Consider the following 20472-nt stretch of genomic DNA (forward strand, 5'->3'; position numbering starts at 1 on the left):
CTTTCTTATGTTTTTATTTATTTTTGAGACAGAGACAGAGCATGAGCAGGGGAGGGGCAGAGAGAGGGGGAGACACAGAGTCTGAAGCAGGCTCCAGGCTCTGAGCTGTCAGCACAGAGTCCGACATGGGGCTCGAACTCACAGAGTGTGAGATCATGACCTGAGCTGAAGTCGGACGCTTAACAAACTGAGCCACCCAGGCGTCCCGGCTTTCCAGGTGGCTCTTTCTTCCTTTCTTGCTGTTTTGCAATAGTCCAGAAGGTTCTGAACATGGTTAGAGATTCCCAGACCATCCCCCCTGGAAGTCCTCCAGCCTTCCCTGCCACCCCAAGGTGGGCCCAAAAGCACCTTTTTTCTAGACTGCTGCCTGCTTGCTTTTAGACCATGCCTGAGTCCTGGAGGTCCCACACAGGAGTCCCTGTTGACCAAAAAATCAGTTAGTTCTTGTCACCAGGGCTCTCCTGGAGTAGTGGTAGGAGGGGGACCAGCCAGAGTGGGGACCTGGGAGTCCACACACTGGGCTTCCCCTGGCCAGAAGGAGAGGACTGGGGCCTGGAGGCCACCTGGAACCCAATGTACCTTCCTGGGCCAGAGGCTCAGCACATGTGGGCCCGGGTTTCCTGTCACAGAGGGGCTGCCTCCCTGCTCCACAAGACTGGGATTCCACTGTGGCCAGATGGGGCCCTACAGATGTGCTGGGGAGGTTATCAGGTACCCTCAGCCCAGACCCGCCCACATTCAGGAAAGGAAGAAGGGTGTGACTTCGGCGTATTCAGAGGTTGCAGTGGCTCCCCAGAAAAGCCAGAACGGGGGCCAGGCCTCTGGCAGTGTGCCCGCCCTACCCCTGGGACCCAGGGGCTACAGATCAAGGAGCAGAGAGCACAGCCCAGCCTGGTGAGTGAGCGGTCGGGGACCCTAGACCATCTCCTTCCCCTCAGCCTCTGTTTCCTCATGTGTATCAAGATCTAGGAGGCAGCTCCTTCAGGATCCCTATTCTTCTTGGCCCTGGGAAGGTGGCATTGTTTTATAGTTTGACTTGGGGGGAAATTGGGGAGTTCTGGCTTCTCTCTGGAGGGCTCACCCTGGGCCCTGGTTCAAGGGATGTCTTGGGCTGAGTGGGGGCTTTAACACCAGAATCCTTAGGGCTCCTGACCTGCAGGTAGAGAGCTCCTGGGCCCCATGTTCAGGTCTGGGGACTCTGTCCGTCTGTCTGCTTATGAGTCCCTGTGAGTCATGGACTGATTTGGATGTTTCTGTCATCCCGGCTTTCCAGGTGGCATCAGGGTTTGCCCAGTCCCTCAGACCAGGTCTTAACCTGGCATTGGTTAGTTCTTGGCATGCTGCCCACAGGTAGGGGGGCCACCGGCATGCCCCAGTGGGCTAGTCTGACTTGGACCCAGGCCTAGAGCTCACGTGTGTCTCTTTGCCACATATGTGTGAGTCTGTGTGGAGGGGCTTAGCTCCCAGGGCATTAGAGTCCTTGGGGCTCACTGAGTCAGCTTGGCCTTCAGCAGGTTACAAATGGGGAGATCTGCTCTGAGATTGCCAGGAAGACCAGGACCCACCTGGGGTCAGGGCACAGGGCTTGGGAGGTGACTGGGGCACACTCAGCTGAGAGGGAACATGACTCTGGACCTCACATGTGGCTGATGCTCTGGGTACCATTAGATAGACAGGCCTTAAACTGTCCCAAGCTGAGGTGGGGGGCTCCCAGAATCACCTCTTGGTCCCACCCAGGCCCCTGAAGGGTTCTAGAACAAAGGAAGTCAGTATGGTCAACCCAGGCCTGGAGTTGAGCTCAGCTTGGGTCATTCAGAACTGAGGTTGGGATGTGCTCACTGGCACACAGTCCACCTCCTTGTCCTTCCAACCCTGGGAGCCCCAGTCCACCTGTCCACATCAGCACAGCCATTCCTGAGTTCAAGGGTCAAGGTCCCAGACTGCGGAGCCTGAGTGCTCATCCTCATAAAGATGGTAGCCTGTGTCTGGGAAAAACCGTACCCACAGTCTCCTGGGGAGTAGGAAGGTGCTCTTAGCCCTCTGACTGCCAGCCCAGTGTCTGACATCTGCTGGGAGGATGTGAACCTAGGTGGGGGGCTCTTGGGTGGGTGGGGACAGGAGATGAGGAAACCTCAGGCGGGGAGAGTCAGTGGCTCATTTCCACCCTTTCTGATTTTGCATGCCCATGCAGAGGAAATGATCTTGTAAGTCCTCTTTGAAATTATTTGAGCAGAAACTCAGGGTTTAAAGTCGTCCCTACCCCTGCCAGGCAGGGCTGTATGGTCCCGTGCTTATTGCCAAGTTGCTCCAAAGCTGGCTTCTTGGTTTTGTGTAGAAAGGAGAATACACCCACACCCTCTCGATGTTCCACCTGGCCCCAAGATCCCATCTGGTGGGAAGGAACCAAGCAGGAGGCAGGAGGGCAGCCCCCTCTACAGCCAGCTGACTGTGAGTACCGGGAAGCTGCTTCTCCCATCTGTGCAAGAGGTGGGAAGGGATGTGCTCATGTACTCAACACACGTTCTCATTACCTTCCGCTCTACGTAGGGGGAAACAAAGCACCGAGAGGTGGAGTGACTTGCCCAAGGTCACAGAGCTGGGCACGGCAAAAACCAGAATTCAAAAAGGCTAACAGTGGCCACAGCCTGGAGAGGTTCCGTGGGGGAAGGGACACTTTAGCTGAACCCTGAGGGATGGGGATGATTTTGCAAGATCCCTTGCAATCCCAGCTGTCTACGTCGGTGGCTGGCCGTTGTCGGTGGCTGGTGTCTGCCGCCGATGGCAGTGAGTGCGTGGGCAGGCACGAGAGGACTGGCCCTGGCTCCTCCCTGACCTTGAGCTGGGCCCAGTAGGTGTGTTGCGCAATGGCCGCGGTTTGTGTCTCACTTTCCCAGGCGGGCCCTGGTGCCGGGGTTCTAGAGCCACGGTGCCTCGAATAGGGGTGCACAGAGCTTCTTTTGTGTAGAACGGTTGGTCATGATGCCGTGTAGATGTGTGTGCTGCATGGGTGTCTTCCGTGTGGGTGTGCATGTACAGGGCTGTACTTGCGGTCAGTGCAGACCTCTGTGTGCGTCTCTACAGATAAGCCTGTTTTTGCCAGAAAGTGTGTCTGTCTGTCCACACTTGTGTCCATGTCAGTGTATTCCAGTGTGTACCTGTGCCTCTGTCTATGGCCAAATGTACATCCAATTACATATGAACATCAGCTGCGTGCCTGGGTCCATTTCTGCGTGTGCCCGCATAGGCATGGCTGGAGTGTGCATCTGTGACTGTATGTGAACGTGTGAGCACTTGTGGTACTGGTTTCTATATGTCTGCTTTTGTCTGTGGAATGGCAGCTTTTTATGTCTGCGTGTGCCTGTGCACGTATCTGCATCTTGTGTTTTCATGTTCAGGTGTGTGTCCGTGTGTGCCTTCCTGTCCACTTTCCTTCCCCGGACCCACATCTTCTCAGGCCTCCCTGCCTCTCCCTAATCTCAGGAGGCCCAGCTTCCTGCAGTCACCAGGGGACTGATGGGCTGTGCTGGGTGCCCCCCGATCCTACCCTTCTACCTTCACCCTCTGCCCCAGCTGCCTCAGCCTCCCTGGTCTCCCTCTTACCTCTCTGCCCATTCCTCCTCTGTCCCTCCTCTTCTGTCTGCAGCCTGAAGTCAAGCTTGGCCTGCCTTTCTGCCCCTCAACGTGGGCCCTCCACCAGGACACAGAGGAATCGACCCCCTTCCCCTCCCCCCCCCCCCCCCCCGGCTTCCCAGCTCCAGTGTCCTCCACAGCCTGGCCCTCCCCACTTGCCAGGGCCCTGATTCAGCCCACAGTTGTCCTCACCTGCGCTTCCCCAGACTTCCTAAAGGTCTCGCTGTCATCTGGCTGCACAAGTACATTTTCCCCAACAAAATCTTAGTGTGTCCCCTCCCTCCCTGATCACCAGCCTTGGGTAGACCCTTGCTTGGGAGGTGTGCCTTTGAGACCTCCTGGCCGTATCAGCTCTTCTGCTTGCTCTGACCTCCAGTGCCTCACCCTAGACTTGTTCTTCCCCAAAACTGGGATCCTCTCCCCGGGGCAGCTGTCAGGCCCTGTCCTGAGCAGGCATGCCCCGGCCTTTTAAGCTGAGGTGAGCCTTCTCTAAGTCAATGAACAAGAGCTCTGGGACAAGTGCTAACCAGGCTGTAACAGGAGGGGCCGTGGGAGGCCTCTGACTCTCTCCTGCTCCCTTGCCGCTGACTCACTGCTTTCCAGCCCCTTGGTTTTTCTGGAGTTGCCAGAACTTTTAAGCTCTGCCTTAAAAAAAAATAATAATAATGTTTATTTATTTTGGGAGAGAGAGAGAAAGAGAGAGAGTGCACGCACACGTGCAGTGGAGGGGCAGAGAGAGGGAGAGAGAGAATCCCAAGCAACCTCCCCACTGTCAGCGCAGAGCCTGACTCAGGGCTCAATCTCAAGACCATGAGATCATGACCTGAGCCGAAACCAAGAGTCAGACACCTAACTAACTGAGCCACCCAGGTGCCCCCCCCACCAAAATTTTTTAATTGAGGTGAAAGTCACATAGTACGTAACAGACCATTTTAGAGTGAATACCTCGGTGGCGTTTAGCACATTCATAGTGTTGTGCAACCACCACCTGTATAGTTCTAGAACATTTTCGTCACCCCAAAAGGAAACCCATACCCATCAATAGTCACTCATTCTTCTTCCTACCAGCCCCTGGCAGCCACCAATCTACATTCTATCTCTGGATTTCCCTATTCTGGACATATCACAAAGAATTCTGTAATAAGTGACTTTTGGCCTCTAGCTTGTTTGACTCAGCTTGATGTTTTCAGGGTACATCCAGGTGGTGGCATGTATTAGTACTTCATTCCATTTTGTGGCTGAATGACATTCTATTGTATGGACACACCACTTTTTTTTTTTTTTTTTAGCTTTTATTTATTTATTTATTTATTTATTTATTTATTTATATATATGAAATTTATTGACAAATTGGTTTCCATACAACACCCAGTGCTCATCCCAAAAGGTGCCCTCCTCAATACCCATCACCCACCTTCCCCATGGACACACCACTTTTTAAAAATTTGTTATCTGCTGACGGACATTTGGGTTCCCACCTTTTGGCTGTTAAGCTCTGCCTTCTTGACTAGGGGAGGGTGCCCAACATTTGTGTTTACTGCCATACAGTTCCGCTTCTCTTCCTCACATGCTTGTTCTGTGGACAAGGTGTCCTGGCCCCAGCTGGCCACACTCCCATCACCCATGGAATGGGTGCCCACCCTACTGTCCACCAGTAGGCCTTTGGACAGAGCAAGCTTTGATGGCCTTTTCTCCCCTTGGAGCTGCAGGATCTGTTTTTTTTTCTTATCAAGATAAGCACCCAGAGGCACCTGGGTGGGCTCTGTTGGTTGAGTGTTTGACTTCGGCTCAAGTCATGATCTTGCAGTTTGTGGGTTTGAGCCCCACATTGGGCTCACTGCTGTCAGTGCAGAGCCCACTTCAGATCCTCTGCCCTCCCCTGCTCATACTTTCTTTTTATCAAAAATAAACATTAAAAAAAAAGATAAACACCCAGAGTTTCCTTGGCATCTCCCCAAGAACAAGAGGAAGAAGAAGGCAGGTCTTCCACAGCACCTTTCCCAGGTCATTTCCTCCAGGCATCCCTGCTAGTGAGTCCCGCCTCTGTCCTGGACTTCCCCTTGGCACCAGGACTATCATAGACATTCCCATGGGGACCCTGGCTGGTTGTACCCATCTTTCTCCAGTTGCTTTCTCTGTTGAGCAGAGGTTCTGAGCTTTCACAGCAGCTGGCACCAAGAGAAGGCTCCAAGCCCACCCCACTTCCTCTGTAGCCTCCACCCCTCCTGCCTCCATCCTCATACTGGGGCAGGACAAAGGACTCCCCACTGCAAGTGCCAGGAAACCAGTTCAACTAGCAGAAAATAGATTGACATCATTGTCCCGTGTAGCTGGAACTAGCCAAGGGGTTGGTCCTGGCTTCAGGCAGAGACCAGGGACTCAAGGAAGTCTCTTGGCCTCCCTGGCTGTGCCAGCCATGTTGTCACCCACTTGACGGGACCCCACCCCACCCCATGGAGTTGGGAAAGTGACCTTTCTTGGCATCAGACCGGTGACATCCCAGCTCAGAAACCCTGGCCGTGCAAGGGAGGCATGTCCCCTGAGTCTGACATCAGTCTTGGGAAAGGATTATGATTGGTTCTGCTCAGTACATAGGTGTAGTGCTGGATTCCAAGGTACCACGAAGGGCCAGGCAGGGTTGGGCGCTCCCTCCTATGCCCTGGGGTGAGAAATGAGCAGGCTGACAGATGATGGGTCTTCCAGATCCTTCCTCATGCTGGATGTTGGCTTGTATGTTTATTCACCCTTCAAAACCTGGACATTAAAAGACATTCACAACAAATTCACTTACCTATAAGCCTAGTCTTTCTTGCTGATCTCTACCCCATACCTAGCCTGGTGCCTGATACATACAGTGAATTCCTTAAATATAGGTTGAGTGAGGGACTGAAAAGCCACCATGATTTGTCTCTTTTTGCAAAATGTAGGATTGTGCCCTCTAGTGAAGACTGGCCCCTTTCTATCAGGCTGTCAGGTACTGCTTATGTGGAATTCATTCTGAAGTGAATTCTTTAAAGGAAGTAGGAGAAATGCCTTGTCTTTTTCTTTTTCAGTTCGTTTTCCAGGAAAGTGTTGAAATCTGCAGTGGGTGAAAGAATATATTTTGAATTCACTTAAAAAAATATTATAAAGGAAAAAGTCAGCGTCTTTAAAATCCAGGCTTCCTAAAAAAGGATCATGTGCTTTGGTGTATTGTGAGTGATATAATTCTGATTTCCTTGGGGAAAGATGACCAAGAGAAGGCATGAGAAAGGCTTCAAAAAAACCTGTTCCTGCCCAGCAGTGAGGTTGGCCTGAACTTCCAGAGGCCTGGCTGCAGGTGCACTAGATATGGGAGGGACACATCTGGATCCTGTACCCTGGGAGCCACAGGTGACCTTTCCTGGGGATTCTGCAGATGGCCACATCTGTGGTCATGCATTCATCCATTCACTAAAGATTTATTGAGCACCTACTATATGACGTGGACTGTGCTGTGCTCTGGAAAGGCAACAAGGAGCCACAACCACAGCACACACCCTCTTGGAATTTTGTCAGGGGTGGGCAGGGACCAGCCTGGGGTGGAGGAAGTTCAGGGGGGGCTTCCCTGAAGAGGTGAAGCTTGGACTGGACCTTGATGTCTGGATGACAGTTCATTCAGTAGGAGGAGGTTCAGGCAGTGGGAACAGCATATGCAAAGGCCATGAGGTGAGTGCTCTGCTCCCCTGAGGGACGAGGAAAGTCAGAGAAGGCAGTGGGCTAGAAAGGTATGGGTGAGGCTGGGGGGTGGGCAGGGCCTGGTGGCTGTGGTAATAACTTTGGCCTCACCAAACGTCTGCATGAATCCAGGGGAGTGTTTTAAACCAGAGGGTGGCACCAGGCTGTATTGTACAAGTCCCCTGGAGGGACTGCAATGGCAGTAAAGCCATTTGGTGGGTGGATCCATTTCCTCCCTCCTGACTTTCCTCCCTCTCTGTTAAGACTTCCAGCCACACCTGCTTTTCTCTAAACCAGACCTATGCAGTCTTGCTTGCATATCACCTCATGCAGTCCTCTCCATGTGGAATTTGTAGCATCTCTCTCCTGCATTTTTGCCAGTTAAACTGGCATTCCCCGCCCCCCTCTTCTACCCCAGACCTGTAGAAATACCGACCTCCTCACCCAATCACTCCCTGGCTGGTCCTTGACCAAGTGGATATCCATCTTCCCACTGTGAAAACCATTTGTTTTCAAGTTTGTTGAGCCATGTGGCTGCATGAGTTCTGGGCAAGCCACTGCGTGTATGGTGTGCTGGCCAATCGTGTGGACCTAGGACAGCTGCCTGGAGCCCAACTTGCCTTTGCTCCCTCCCACCTGTGTGACCTCCCGTCAAATACCTTATCTCTCAGACCTCAGTTTCCCCATCTACAGGATAGACACAATGATCTCTGTGAGGATGGTTGGGAGAATTCACAGAGCCAGCCTGTAGGAGGAAGTGCTCAGAACTGGGTGCAGCCCACAGAAGAGCTCCAGAAACGTCTGATTATTACCAGTGGGCAAATGGCACGTGCCTAGGCACCAAAACATTTTTGGCAAGAATGTGATGTTTCAAAATAGGCGTTGTATGTTGCCAGCATGAGAAAAGTCAGGACTCCATTGGACTTCGTGATCCTTGTTTGATGGTTAAGGTTATTTTTATTTACAGTGATATCTCAGTGCTTACAGCCTGTAGGGTTCTAGGCCCTCTGTGTTCATCTCGCCCATCCCCTCATCTCTCAGAGAGGACCCTGGGCTCAGAGGGGATGGTGAGGGGGGTGGTTGTTCTAGGCCAGCCAGAGAGAAGATAGCAGGGCAGCGCTCTTATCTCCTGGTCATCCCATCTCAGAGTAGATGCTTGTCCCCTGCCCCCCGCCCCACTGCCGAAGACAGTGAGCCTCCTGAACAGAAGTGAGTTCCTTCTATCCCTGTCTCTATGCTGCATTTCTCTGAAGGTTCAGGCCTCTGGAAGGGGGCTCAGTTACCCAATTTGGGGGAGCCACTGGACACACAGAGGCTTCCCACACTGTGGACACACCAGGTCCCAGAAGAATTCTGTGGCACATCTCAAGCCAAAGGATCCTCCAGCCCAGGGTGACCTCTCTGGCCTCATGGGGAGGGCCCTGGTAGATACTTGCTCACCCCAGGGTTTATGTAATGTCGTCTTTCCCAATCGTCCTCAAAGCCATGCTATGACATAAGCAAATGTACTCCTCTGTCTGCCCCAGTGGCTGGAGGGTATTTATCGAGCACTTGCTATGAGCCAGGCATTTGCACGCATTATGCACCAAATTACCCTCACTGTCCTCTTGAGACAGCACTTACCACTGCATTTTTTAAAAAATAGAGATACAAGATATGTAATTATCAACTTCACCATTTTAAAGTATATAATTCGGTGGGTTTTAGTATATTCAGAAGATTGTACAACCATCACCACTATTTAATTCAAAAACATTTCATCACCCCAAAAGAAACCCCATACCCATTAGCTGTCACTCCTTATCCTTAGATCTCTCCAGGCACTGGGGAGCACTCAGGTGCTTTCTGTCTCTATGAATTAACCTATTCTGGACATTTCATATAAATGGAATCATCCAGCAACCTTTTGTGACTGGTTTCTTTTACTTAGTATAAGGTTTTTGAGGCTCATCCACATTGTAGCATGTGTCTGTACTTCATTCCTTTTTTGGCTGAATAATATTCCATTGTATGGATATACCACAGTTTAAAAATCTGTTTTCTGCTGATGGACATTTGGATTGCTTCCACCTTGGGGCTATTGTGAATAAATGCTGCTATAAATATTTGTGTGCAAGTTCTTGTGTGAATGTATGCTTTCAAGTCTCTGGGGTGTGTATGTAGGCATGAAATAGTTCGGTGTATGACACCTCTTAATGTTTAACGGTTTGAGGTTCTGCCAGACAGCCTTCCGAAGCAGCTGCGCCATTTTGCATTCCCACCAGCAGCCTGTGAGGGTTTTGGGTTTCTCCGTGTCCTCTCCAGTACTTGTTATTGTCTGTCTTTGATTGTAGCCACCTAGTGGATATGAAGAGGTGTCTCATTGCAGGTTTGATTTTGCATTTTCCTGATGGCTAACGATGATGAGCAGCTTTTTATGTATTTATTGGCCATTTGTCTGTCTGTTTTGAAGAAATACCTATTCATTTCTCCTTTGCCCATTTTAAAATTGGGTTGTCTCTTGATTGTTAAATTGTGGCACTGCAGTCCACAGGGGAAACCGAGGCTCAGAAAGGGGATGTGACTGGGCAAAGAACACTGAGCTCATAAGCAAATTGAGACCGGTAACTGGATGGATCTCCACCTCCCACCCTAACAGGTCAGAGATCACTGTCTCTCTTCCCAGATGAATGGCCTCCTGCCTTCCATTTTGACCCACTCACAAAGGTCACCCCAGGTCTTTTTCTTGCATTTAAAGCAGTAGAGCCCCACAGCCGGAGGGTGGGCCGGAAAGACATGGAAACAGCAGTTCTAAGGAACAAAGCTGGTCCTCTTTCCCCCTCCAAATCACGCGGACCTAGCTGACGTGGCCCGGGAAGAGGGGACAGCCCGGGCCTGTGGTCGGGGATCCTATTTATACTGGCTGGGCCATGTTGCAAGCTTTTCCTGCTGGCGAGAGGGACGTCACTGGGTGCTGACCTCACCAGAAACGCTGACGCATCTTCCCCTCATGCTTTGCTCTGTTGACCAGCCGGGTCTCCTCACCTTGGGGCCACTCCCTGTCCTCCTACACATCACTGTCCCCTCCCACCGAGCTCTGGACACTCCCCCATCGTCCCCACTCCCTGCAGCCCTCCAGCCATGCCCTCCACTTGCGAGCTGTTATAGGCTGAATTTTATCCCTTAAGTTTATATGTTAAAGACCTAACCCCACTGTACCTCAGAATGTGGCTGTATTTGGAGATAGGACCTTCAAAGAGGTAAGGTGTAATGAGGTCATTGTGGGAGGGTGGGGCTAATACAATATGACCGGTGTCCGTATGAGAAGAGGAGATTAGGATAGACAGACAGAGGGCCAACCATGTGAGGAGATGAGAAGGCAGCCATCTACAAGTCAAGGAGAGAGGCTGCCAGATGAAATCCACCCTGCTGACACCTGGGTCTCAAGACTTAGGACGGCGCCAACATGCCTTCCTGTTGTTTATGTCCTGCCATCTGTGCTCCTTTGTTACAGCAGTCCGTGAAAACTAATACAGAAGCCCTCTTTGCCTTTGGTGGCCTTTGTCCCTGGGGCCTGCACACTGAACCTCGGTTAGCTACATGCTCAGAGCGTCGTCTTTTAGACTTGACAGCCCTGGTTTGAATGCCCCCTCTTCTTTTTTCTTTTTTTTTTTTTTTTTGTAGTTTATTTATTTATTTTTTTAGAGAGAGAGAGAGAGAGAGAGAGAGAGGGAGAGCGCACGTGAGCAAGTTGAGGCGGGGCAGAGAGAGAGAGAGAGAGAGAGAGAATCCAAAGCCAACTCAGCTGTCAGTGAGAGCCTGAGGCAGGGCTTGAGCCCACAAACTGCGGGATCATGACCTGAACCGAAGTGGGACGCTTAACTGACTGAGCCACCCAGGCACTGCTGAATGTCGCCTCCGTTTAACTATTCCCACACAGGGTGACACGGGGACGGGAAAGTAAAGGCATGTAGCTCTCCCCCGAGTGTGGAGGTTGGTCCGCAGTAGCTGAGAGGGGCAAGAGGCTCTCCTGCTGGATGTGGCTTTCCTGCTTGGAGCCAGGCCCCGAGCTTCTCGGTTTTCTCATTAAAAGGAGCCAAAGCATCCCTGCCTGGGTGCTCTCCCTCTCAGGGCTGTTGTAAGATGAGATCAGGGATGTGAAATGAAGAAGGATCCCAGCTTGGCTTGGGCCCCAGGAAATAGTCTTGCGGGGGTGGGCACAGAGATGAGGAATTTAGCAGAAGCGACGTTCTCAGGAGGAGAATCCAGAACTGGCCTTTGGGGGTGGCGCTGGTGGGTGTGGTAAGCACCATGCTGGGGTGCCAGGGAGTGGGTGGGGGGTGACGAACAGCCTCCTGGGCGTGGAGGTGTGTCTGGTTTTACCCACTACTGGATCCTTAGCACTTGGGAATGGCTGGCTCAGAGAAGGGCCAAATAAAAGTTTTTTGAATGGGTAAACGAGTGATGTTAAGTGTGTATACAGAGGAGAGAACAGGTAGGAATAGCCTTGGTGGTCATGATGGGTGCTGGGGACATGGATGGACAGGAGGGTGTCCGACCCTCTTCCTTCCTGGCCACCTCAGCTCTCCTTGTTCAGGCTCTACGGGCCCAATGCTCTCCCCAGCTGGAGCAGCCCGGGCCTCCCTGGTGGATTCCAGAGGCCCCACCCTGGTTCCCAGCCTTCCGAGGCCCCCCTCCCCACCGGGCTCCTGAGGGTGCAGGCCACAGACCCCCTTCCGGGCCTGGTAGATATGCTGCGGGTGCCAGGCATGACCTGCAGGCCTGAGCCAGCCTTTCCGCCCCCTTGTCTGCCCTAGCCCAGGCCTCCTTCACCCTAGGCAAAGTAACAGGTAGACTAGAGAGGCGTGGTCTCCAGGGTTCCTTCACTCTGACGTCCAGAGGTCTGCGAGAAGCTGAGGACAAACCCACAATCACTATCTTTCAGAGAAAGTGAAACCTGGTCCCCAACCGTCACCACGGCGACTCCCCCACCCTGGCTTCCCCTCTGAGCTCACAGCTTCCCCATCTCCTCCGCCCCCCACACCATCCCTCAACAGCTAGTACTTGGAATTAGACTTTCAGCTTTCTTTTTTCCTTCAAAGGACTTTTGCCTTTTATGTCCATGACAGCAGCAGCTCTGTGAGCCTGAGCCAGGAAATACTGTTTGAACCCTCCTTTTACAGGTGGGGCCTCTGAGGCCCAGAGAGGTTAAATGACTTGCCTCTGGTCACACAGTATGTCAGCCTGCTTGAGCCCTAACCTCCTGTTTCTCTTGCTTTAAGCACCTGTTTTCCCCCAGAAGACCCTGTCTGTAAAGAAAGGGCCTAGGTGTGGGCAATGGGCCTGGGATAAAGAAGGTTGGTTGCAAGGGGTTTGCATGATGGGAGAAAGGAGATGGCTGGGAGCCCCACTGGGGGATGCAGGTCCTGGGGCCAGAACCACAATCTCGGGGCTGCCAGCCTGGGTCTGGCTCTGTGCCCAGAGCCCGGTGGTTTCCGCTCACAGATGTCCCAACAGCCCCAGCAGGAGGGCGGGAAGGGCACTCAAGAAGGAAGATGTCTCGGTCCCCTCAGTCCCAAACCACAGTGGCTGCTGAGGCTGATGGCTCCTGGGCCGAGCCTGGCCTGCAGGCCCTCTGAGGCCCCAGTTGGCACACTCTCCCCTCTATCCTGGGCACAGCTCCCTGCACATGGCTCGGACCCCCATGTTCCCTACTCATCCCAGGAAGGCTGGGGCTGCGGTTTGCATCATCCTTGGGCGTGGGGCTGACCTCGAAGAACGAATTCGAAGAAAACAGGAGGAGGAGCAGGCATGCCACCGCACCCAGCGCCCATTGGCCGCCCGTGGAAACTTTGGTTTTTGGGGTCATGTTCCCAGAAGGCCTGCCCCTCCCCCCCCTCCGCTCCCCACCCACCTCACGAGGTGTTGGCCAATCGCCCTGGCGGGCATAAAGTGGCTGCTAGCCCGCAGGGCTCCCAGCCAGGAGGTGTCACCCCCAGCAGGCGCCGGCCGGAGCTCGGGCCCCCAGCATGCGGGCACAGCTTATGCGGAGGACGCAGCTCAGTAAGTACTTCCTTCCTCTCCACCAGTACCCACTTGCTGTGCCCCTGGGCACCAGCGGGGAGCAGAGGCACCTTCTGTCCTTTGGGAGCTGGAAAGGCTGGGCACCAGAAGGATGCTGAGAAGGGGGGAGAGCTGAGGGTCAGGCAAAGCAAGTGGTCCACTGAGAACACAGCATCTTTACAAGGTAGAGAAGGACTATCCCCAGAAGGCTTCTAAAGGGGAGGTGATGTAGAGGCAGCTCTGGGAACAAGAGAGTGAGGGAAGGGGATAGATTGAGGGGAGAAGCTAGAGAAGCAGAGGGGAGGTGAGAGACGTGCTGGATAGAGTAGGAAGCTGCAGAAGCCAAGAGGAAAACAGTGTGATGTCTGGAGGGGTGGTGAGGCCTCCTTCTTGCCCTGATTTGCAGGGTCTGGAATGGATACACACAGCCAGCCAGGCCCAGGGACCCTAGAACCCACACAATCACACAGCACACATAGCCACACCCACAGGATGACGCGCACACAGAGCCGTGTGATGTCATTCAGAGCCCTCAATCTCACCAACTTGGGAACCCCCACATGCAGCCTGGGCCCCCACGGTGGACAGGGCACAACGTTTGTTTGTGGCCAGCTCCTTCCTTTCACCTCACACAGACCTGGACACACGCCCATGAAGACACCCTAGTCCCACGTGCATGTGGTGCTCACGCGGACTCCCCTGCCCAAGCCCAGCAGCAGATACCTGAGGAGGTGGCGAGGAGTGCCCTGTGGTCGCCGTGCCTGGGTGGCCAGCCCCTCATCCTTCCCCAGGAGCTGAACGGTTCTTAGGAAGGGAACATGGTGTCACTGCCTTCCGGGCCATTGCGCCACAGGCCCCTTCCGACCACATGGCTGCCGGTGCCTGGGGGGTGGGTGTGGGGAGGTTGGCCGGTAGTAAGTATGCTCTTCCCACCCCGAACATTCTGGCTCACGGCGTATCTGGTGGGCCTGACAGATGTGGGACATGAAGGGAGAGAAGAGGAAGGTGCAAGAGGTCGAGGACAATGCTGGCCTTGTGTGACCTGGGTGAGCCCTTCTCCTTCAGTGCCTTGATTTTCCTGTCAGTAAAATGGGGGCTCTCTTGTTTGTACAGACATAGCTCAGGGCACCAGGCTGCTGCCAGGCTAAGCCCACCTGCAAGGAGGGCCAGGCTCTGTTACGGGGGGACCCGGAGGTCTTGCAGGCAGCAGCCCCACCTGGGCTGCTATGTGTCAGATCCTGGGGTTGGGAAGATTGGCAAGTGCAGGAGGTCCAACTGGGCCCCAAAACCTCCTCTCAAAGGCCTGCATGGTGAAGTGCAGCCCTGTTTTGGATGCTGGGCAGTGCCTCACGGGGGAGGTGGTGGTGGCCCCAGCAGGTGCTCCTTCCTGTGCACACACGGTGCCCAGCCCCACCCGTGACGGCACGAAGCCTGAGACGATGGGCTGTGCCCTCTAAGGCCCTCTTAGGTTCCCTCCCTTCTGAAAGCCACCCGCCTCCCCAAGTCAGGTGACACCCCCCTTCTCTGCCCCAGGTCTGGTCCTCGGACTCCTGCTCCTGAGTACCCTGAGTACGCCGGCCATGGGCAGCTGTTTGGACAACTACCAAGAGCTCCTTGGGCAGCTCCAGAAGCAGGCGGACTTCATGCAGCACACCAGCATGCTCCTGGACCCCTATGTGAGCGCCTGGCCCCTGGTGGCATCTGAGTTTCAGAGAATAGTAGGCCTAGGGCAGCAGTGAGCCCAGAGAAGATGAGACCCGACTCCCATTCACCCAACCCTTACTCGATATGGGGCAGGTGGGGAAACCAAGTCCCTGTGTTATTCCGGGGCCACATCGAACACTCCAGGCCTTGGAGTGTTCCACTCCTTGGCACTTCACTCCTCTGAAATGCCAAGGAGACGTTACAGCTTTCCCAGCTCAATGGGCCGGAGTGAAAACCTCAACTCCATTGTATACCTACCCATGTGCCCTGCTCTAGGCCTCAGAGATGTAACAGTGAACAAAACAGAGTCCCGTCCTCCTAAAAAAGCTCAAGGTTACCCACCCACCCCCACTCAAACTCTGCACACCACAATCACCGCCTGTGCAGTCACCTCAACCCGCCAGCCCCCCAACATCCTTCTGTCCTGTCTGCAGTGATGAGAGAGTCCTTGCTCCTCCCTGGCCTCAGTTTCTGATCTGTACGATGGGAGGATTGGATGGGATACATGAGGTTGAGCATTTCAAGGCTGACCAGAGCAGAATTGTGTGTGTGTGTGTGTGTGTGTGTGTGTGTGTGTGGTGGGGGCTCTAGCACTCACCCTCTGATTCTCCTTTCCCTCCAGATCAACATCCAAGGCCTGGACAAGGATGGTCTGAAGAAACACTGTCGGGAGCGCCCCGGGGTCTTCCCCAGCAAAGATGCCCTGCAGCGGCTCAGCAGGCAGGAATTTCTGCAGATCCTTAACACCACACTGGGCCACGTTCTGCACAGACTGAGAACTTTACAGAAGGACATCCCCAAAGCCCAGGACTTAGAGAAGCTAAATATAGCAAAGTTAAACATTCGCGGGTTCAAGAACAATATCCACTGCATGGCCCAGCTGCTTCCAGGCTCCTTGGAGAAGACTGAGTCCACTCCGACAGGCCCAGGGGCTTCTCCATCACCCACCCCCATCCCAGACGCCTTTCAGCGCAGGCTGGAGGGCTGCAGGTTCCTGCATGGCTACCACCGCTTCATGCACTCAGTGGGTCAGGTATTCCGAGAGTGGGGGCAGAGCCCGAGTCGGAGCCGGAGACACAGCCCCCGCCGGGGCCTGCGGAAGGGGACGCACAGGACGCATCTCTCCATCAGGAACAAAAGACTCATGCCCAGAGGATGGCTGCCCCAGTAGCCTTAGGGGTACCCCTGGCAGATAAAGGACTCACAGGTATTCTGTAGGATGGCCCATCCCCGCCGGCCTCCAAACCTGCTCTCCTCTGTTCCCCACCCCCCTCAGAAGCGCACTTTAAGGGGTGGGAGCCAAGCAGGCCCCTCTACCTCCTCCAGGCGGGGAGGGTAGGGTTAGACCATTTACCCCCCAGCCCTGAGTTCCCCAGTCTCGGTGGGGTGGCCAGGTCAGGCCACGCGGGGCTAACTTTCCATTGATTCAGGGGTCTGATGACACAGGCTGACTCATGGCCAGACTGACTGCCCCCCCTGCTCTGCTCCCCAGAGGCCTGTCGGCCCTTCCCTCTCATGACTTGCAGGGCTGTTGACCCCAGACTTCCTCCTTTCCATGGAGGCATGGTTCCGAGGGGGAGGTCAGGGCCTGAGCTGGCCTCTTATGCCTCATTGCCAGTCTCAGGCCAGACACCTGGACATCTGGGTGACCTCATTTTAGGCAGCTGTGACACAGGCAGAGTGTCCTAGAAGGAGTGCTGATCGGGGTAGGGTGTCTAAAAGTGGGGCTCAAGGGCCAGCTCAACCCCTCTCACTGTGTAGCCTCGGGAAGACCACCTTACCTCTCTGGACTTCAGTTTTCTTTTTGTGATTCAAGAGGGCTGGGACCGTGTAAAGCCCTCTCTGCTTGCCAGTAGCTGGGATTCTATGACATACAGTGGATATCAAATGCAGTGCAAATGGACATGGAGTAAAGACCTAGTGTCTGGAAGTACCCAGTCTTGGGTCCTGGCTGCTGGCTCCTCCCCCTGGTGGTGCATCATGAAATTTTCTCATGCTGAAGCGAGGGAGTCCCAGAAGCTGCTGGGCCAATTCTTTGCAGGGGTATGATTAATTTATCGATTTTTATCAGTTTTTATCTGTTTCCTATTTATAAGGCTTATTTATGATACGTATTTAATGTTAATATTGTGCCAACATATATTTAAAACTTGCCTGGTTTCTAAAGTCCCTGTGTCTCTCTGTTGCCTTGTGGGAAAGAATTTGAGGGAATCTAGCCTCTTGGAGGAAGGGGGGGGCCCTGACCGTGGGGGTGTCTCAAACAGGGCATTTATTGTGTCTGAATGTGACTCCCTTGAGATGCTAGGGACTAGAGGGTTTGGGAGCAAGAGAGGAGGGAGGAAAGCTGGAATGTGTGGGCCCCTGTAGGTGTGTGACTGGGGGGTACGTGTGCTTATGCGTGTTACGTGAAATAGACGAGATAGTAACAGACCCTGCCTCAGACGTGGCCTGTGACCTGCTGTGTGCTTGAACCTGTTTCTTGAAGGGCTCCTGGCAGGACTCTCTGCAATAGATAAGATCCACTTTGCAGATAAGAAGACTGAGTCTCAGGGAGACTGAGTTACCTGCCCATGTCCTCAGAACACGTTTTCTGGGAGGGCGGACACATGCTGAATTCAGGTCTGTTAGATGCCAGAGCATCTTCTGTTACTCTTCAACCTCTGTAACTTGGCCAGCAATGTCATGAGTCCCTAAGGGCACAGAGCTCCCAGGCTAGGGGGCAGACAGGCAACAGACATGCAGAAGAACCAACTCAGGATATTGGGGTATGAGCGCTGCAAAACGAAATCAGGTGATGTAATAGAGTGAGAACCTCAGGCAACAGGCATGGCCCTGGGAGAGGTGAAGCCTCTCCATCCACTCTGAAACCTGAATGGCACAGGAGAGGGGGTGGGGCCCCCAGGTGGCAGAAACAGCTAGGGCAAAGGCTCCAAGCATTCCAGGATCAGCATATAGTGAGCCAGGGGCGTCACTGATTTATATCAAAAAGGCCCGGAGAAGGGAAGCATCTTGCTCAAGATCACAGAGGGAACTCCAGCACAGAACTCCGGACCCTGACTCCCAACCAATAGTCTTCTCGGCAATGCCCAATGTGTTCCAGGTGACCTACGAAGTCCCCAGTAAGAGCTTTCCACCGTCTCCCACTGGGCTCTCCCTTGCTCTTGAGGAATCTGCCACACAGGCCACCTTTTGGCTCTCGATATGCCCAGGGCTCTGTCCTACCATGAGGCCTCTGCTTATGCTGTTCCCTCTGTCTGGAACACCGTTCCCTGTCATTTTGCTCAGTGCATCTTCAGCTATTCTTCCCTACCACCCATGGTCTGGGTCCAGCAACTTGGTTATTTGTCCTCATAAAACTGTCCTCTTGGGAGGCTCTTGCCTGCTGTGGTGCTTTACCATCTGCCTCCCACACTAGCCTAGAGCTGCCAAGGATGTGGAGACAGCAGCTGCTTCCCTTTGCTCCGCCTCAGCACCCAGCACAGGGCCTGCACTCAGTAGGAGCTCAGTGAGCAGCATGCCAGAGAGGCTGGCTTGGGTGGTACCATCCCGGTGCCACCAACGGCAGGGGGCCGGGCCTCTCTCTTTTCTGCCCTGCCCCGGCATAGGGGAGGGGGGGCTTTCCTCAGGCTGAGTTGCTGGGAAGCTGTGGGTGGGAGGTGGCAGACGCCGAAAGCCAGGCACGCTCAGTTCTCAGAGCGGAAGGGGAGCTGGCCCTGCGGCAGGTGTGCGGTTGCCCACGGAGTGAGCAGAGGTTGGTCTGTGGAGGAAGAGCTGGGAAGCCCAGGGTGGCTGCCCCCTACCCCTGCCTGGGCCCCTTGCCAACCCCTTACTCTGTGGATAAGCCTAAGGAGAGGTGTCTGACTTTGAGCTGGAAGAGCACCCACTCCGTAGGAAGCAGATCAGGGAGCTCCAGAATCTGGGGAGGGAGTTTCAGGGGTCCCACCTTTGAGGACTTGTCATCTCTATGTCATACCCTGATGAGACCACAGCTGCAGGTGCCCCCAAACTGCCATCTCCAGTCTGGTGCTCTCCCAAGCCTACAGACTCGACTTCTAGGAACCTCTGCCGGGAGCCCTGTGCCAAAGGCCTCAGGGCCAAAGTCACCTCCACCCCACACCTGATTTCTGCTTCCTATTTGCCCCCACAGAGGTTCCAGAGCCCCAGTCCTCACCGTCACCTCTCTCAGCTTCTCCCCTGTCCGTTGATCACAAGGTCCCTCGATCTCTCCCACATCCCATCTCTGGCACATGCCTCCTGCTCTCCCGACAGCCAGCCAGGTCCTGGCTCCCTGGACATGGTAAAAAATGTCACTGCCACCATATCTTCTGCTCCCAAACCTTCAGAGACTCCTTCCTGTCCTACTGCTGTGGTACCAATTCCAAACCCCTCATCGTAACATGCCAGGCCCCTGCTCTCATGCCAGGCCAGCTTTGCCCGCTCATGTCTGTGTTCGAGCCATGCTTTGCTGGCTCCCTAACCCATGTAGGCATCCTGACTTCCCTGAAGCCTGGACTTCCCCCTTCCATTCCCAGCCTCAGCATCCTACCCTTCTGCTCTGAGCCCCAGTTCGAAGTCCCCCTCCTCCTTGATTTCCCCATCCAGAAGGGTTTATGGGGCTTCCCTGGGGAACACAGGAGGCCTACAGAGAGCCTGCAGGGTGACATTTCTAGAGTCTGCATCTCAAGTCAGAATAAGCTTTCTCTGATGGTGAGACTGGGGTTCCCACAATCATTGGTGTGACAGGCAGTGGGGCGGGGGCCCAAATAATGCTTTTGTGCCACAGAAGGAGCTGATCCTATACAAGGCACATTTTCCTGGAGTGGCGATACCCTGTGGGCCCACAGTGTATGCTTCCTCTCCAGTGGTTATGTGAAGGGACAAAGGCTCAGGAAGATAAAGGGGTCCTGGCCTTGCTGCAGGCATCAGCTTGAAGCCAGATTTTCTTCTTCTTTTTCAAGTTTTTCAAAGTGACAGACCTTCAGTCAACTACATGTAACACACAGGATGGAAAGTTCCCCAGGACAGGGGTCCCAGAGGGCAGGGACACTGCTGGAAAAAGGTGGGGATGGGGTGCACTTACTACCTATCCACAAAACAAACACAGCTTGCAAACGGCAGAGCTGGGTTTTTCGCCTCCATGGCCTTCACTGTCCACCACTATTAATGCGATTTTTTTCCTCCTCTTTCTCAAAGGATGAGAAAATACTTGAGAGTTAAGTAAAATGAGTTCAACCCCCAGCCACTCTGCCCTCAAAGCCGTGTGACCTCCTGGGTTGAGCCTCAGCTTTCCCCTTTGTACAATGGGCTGAACTGGCCCACCGCCCTGGCTGTGACAGATTTCCCAGGAGACCACACAAACACTGCACTATTTCGGCATTATTGTAAGCGGTTACTGAGCAG

The 20472-nt window shown here is 53.9% G+C and overlaps 1 protein-coding gene and 1 long non-coding RNA gene across 8 annotated transcripts; one reads left to right on the plus strand and one right to left on the minus strand.

Moving 5' to 3' along the window:
* The first annotated feature begins 148 nt into the window (after window positions 1-148).
* On the plus strand, window positions 149-17241 carry OSM (oncostatin M). 7 transcript variants are annotated; one of them, XM_047828007.1, is made up of 5 exons: window positions 149-894; window positions 2336-2448; window positions 12985-13368; window positions 14902-15044; window positions 15695-17241. In XM_047828007.1, the coding sequence occupies exons 3-5, from the start codon at window positions 13335-13337 to the stop codon at window positions 16241-16243; spliced, it is 726 nt and encodes a 241-aa protein (XP_047683963.1). In that variant the 5' UTR covers window positions 149-894; window positions 2336-2448; window positions 12985-13334; the 3' UTR covers window positions 16244-17241. The 7 variants fall into 7 exon arrangements, with proteins under 7 accessions (XP_047683963.1, XP_047683964.1, XP_047683968.1 ...); XM_047828008.1 differs by having other exon boundaries at window positions 13030-13368; XM_047828012.1 differs by lacking the exon at window positions 12985-13368.
* LOC125149197 (uncharacterized) lies at window positions 6175-14166 on the minus strand. The gene is made up of 3 exons (XR_007145834.1): window positions 14092-14166; window positions 6484-6709; window positions 6175-6384 (listed from the first exon to the last, which is right to left on the minus strand). It is a non-coding gene; the product is annotated as an uncharacterized LOC125149197 (long non-coding RNA).
* Window positions 17242-20472: the final 3231 nt, after the last annotated feature.

Source organism: Prionailurus viverrinus, chromosome D3 (assembly GCF_022837055.1).
Source record: "Prionailurus viverrinus isolate Anna chromosome D3, UM_Priviv_1.0, whole genome shotgun sequence".
In the NCBI taxonomy this organism is placed as follows: Eukaryota; Metazoa; Chordata; class Mammalia; order Carnivora; family Felidae; genus Prionailurus; species Prionailurus viverrinus.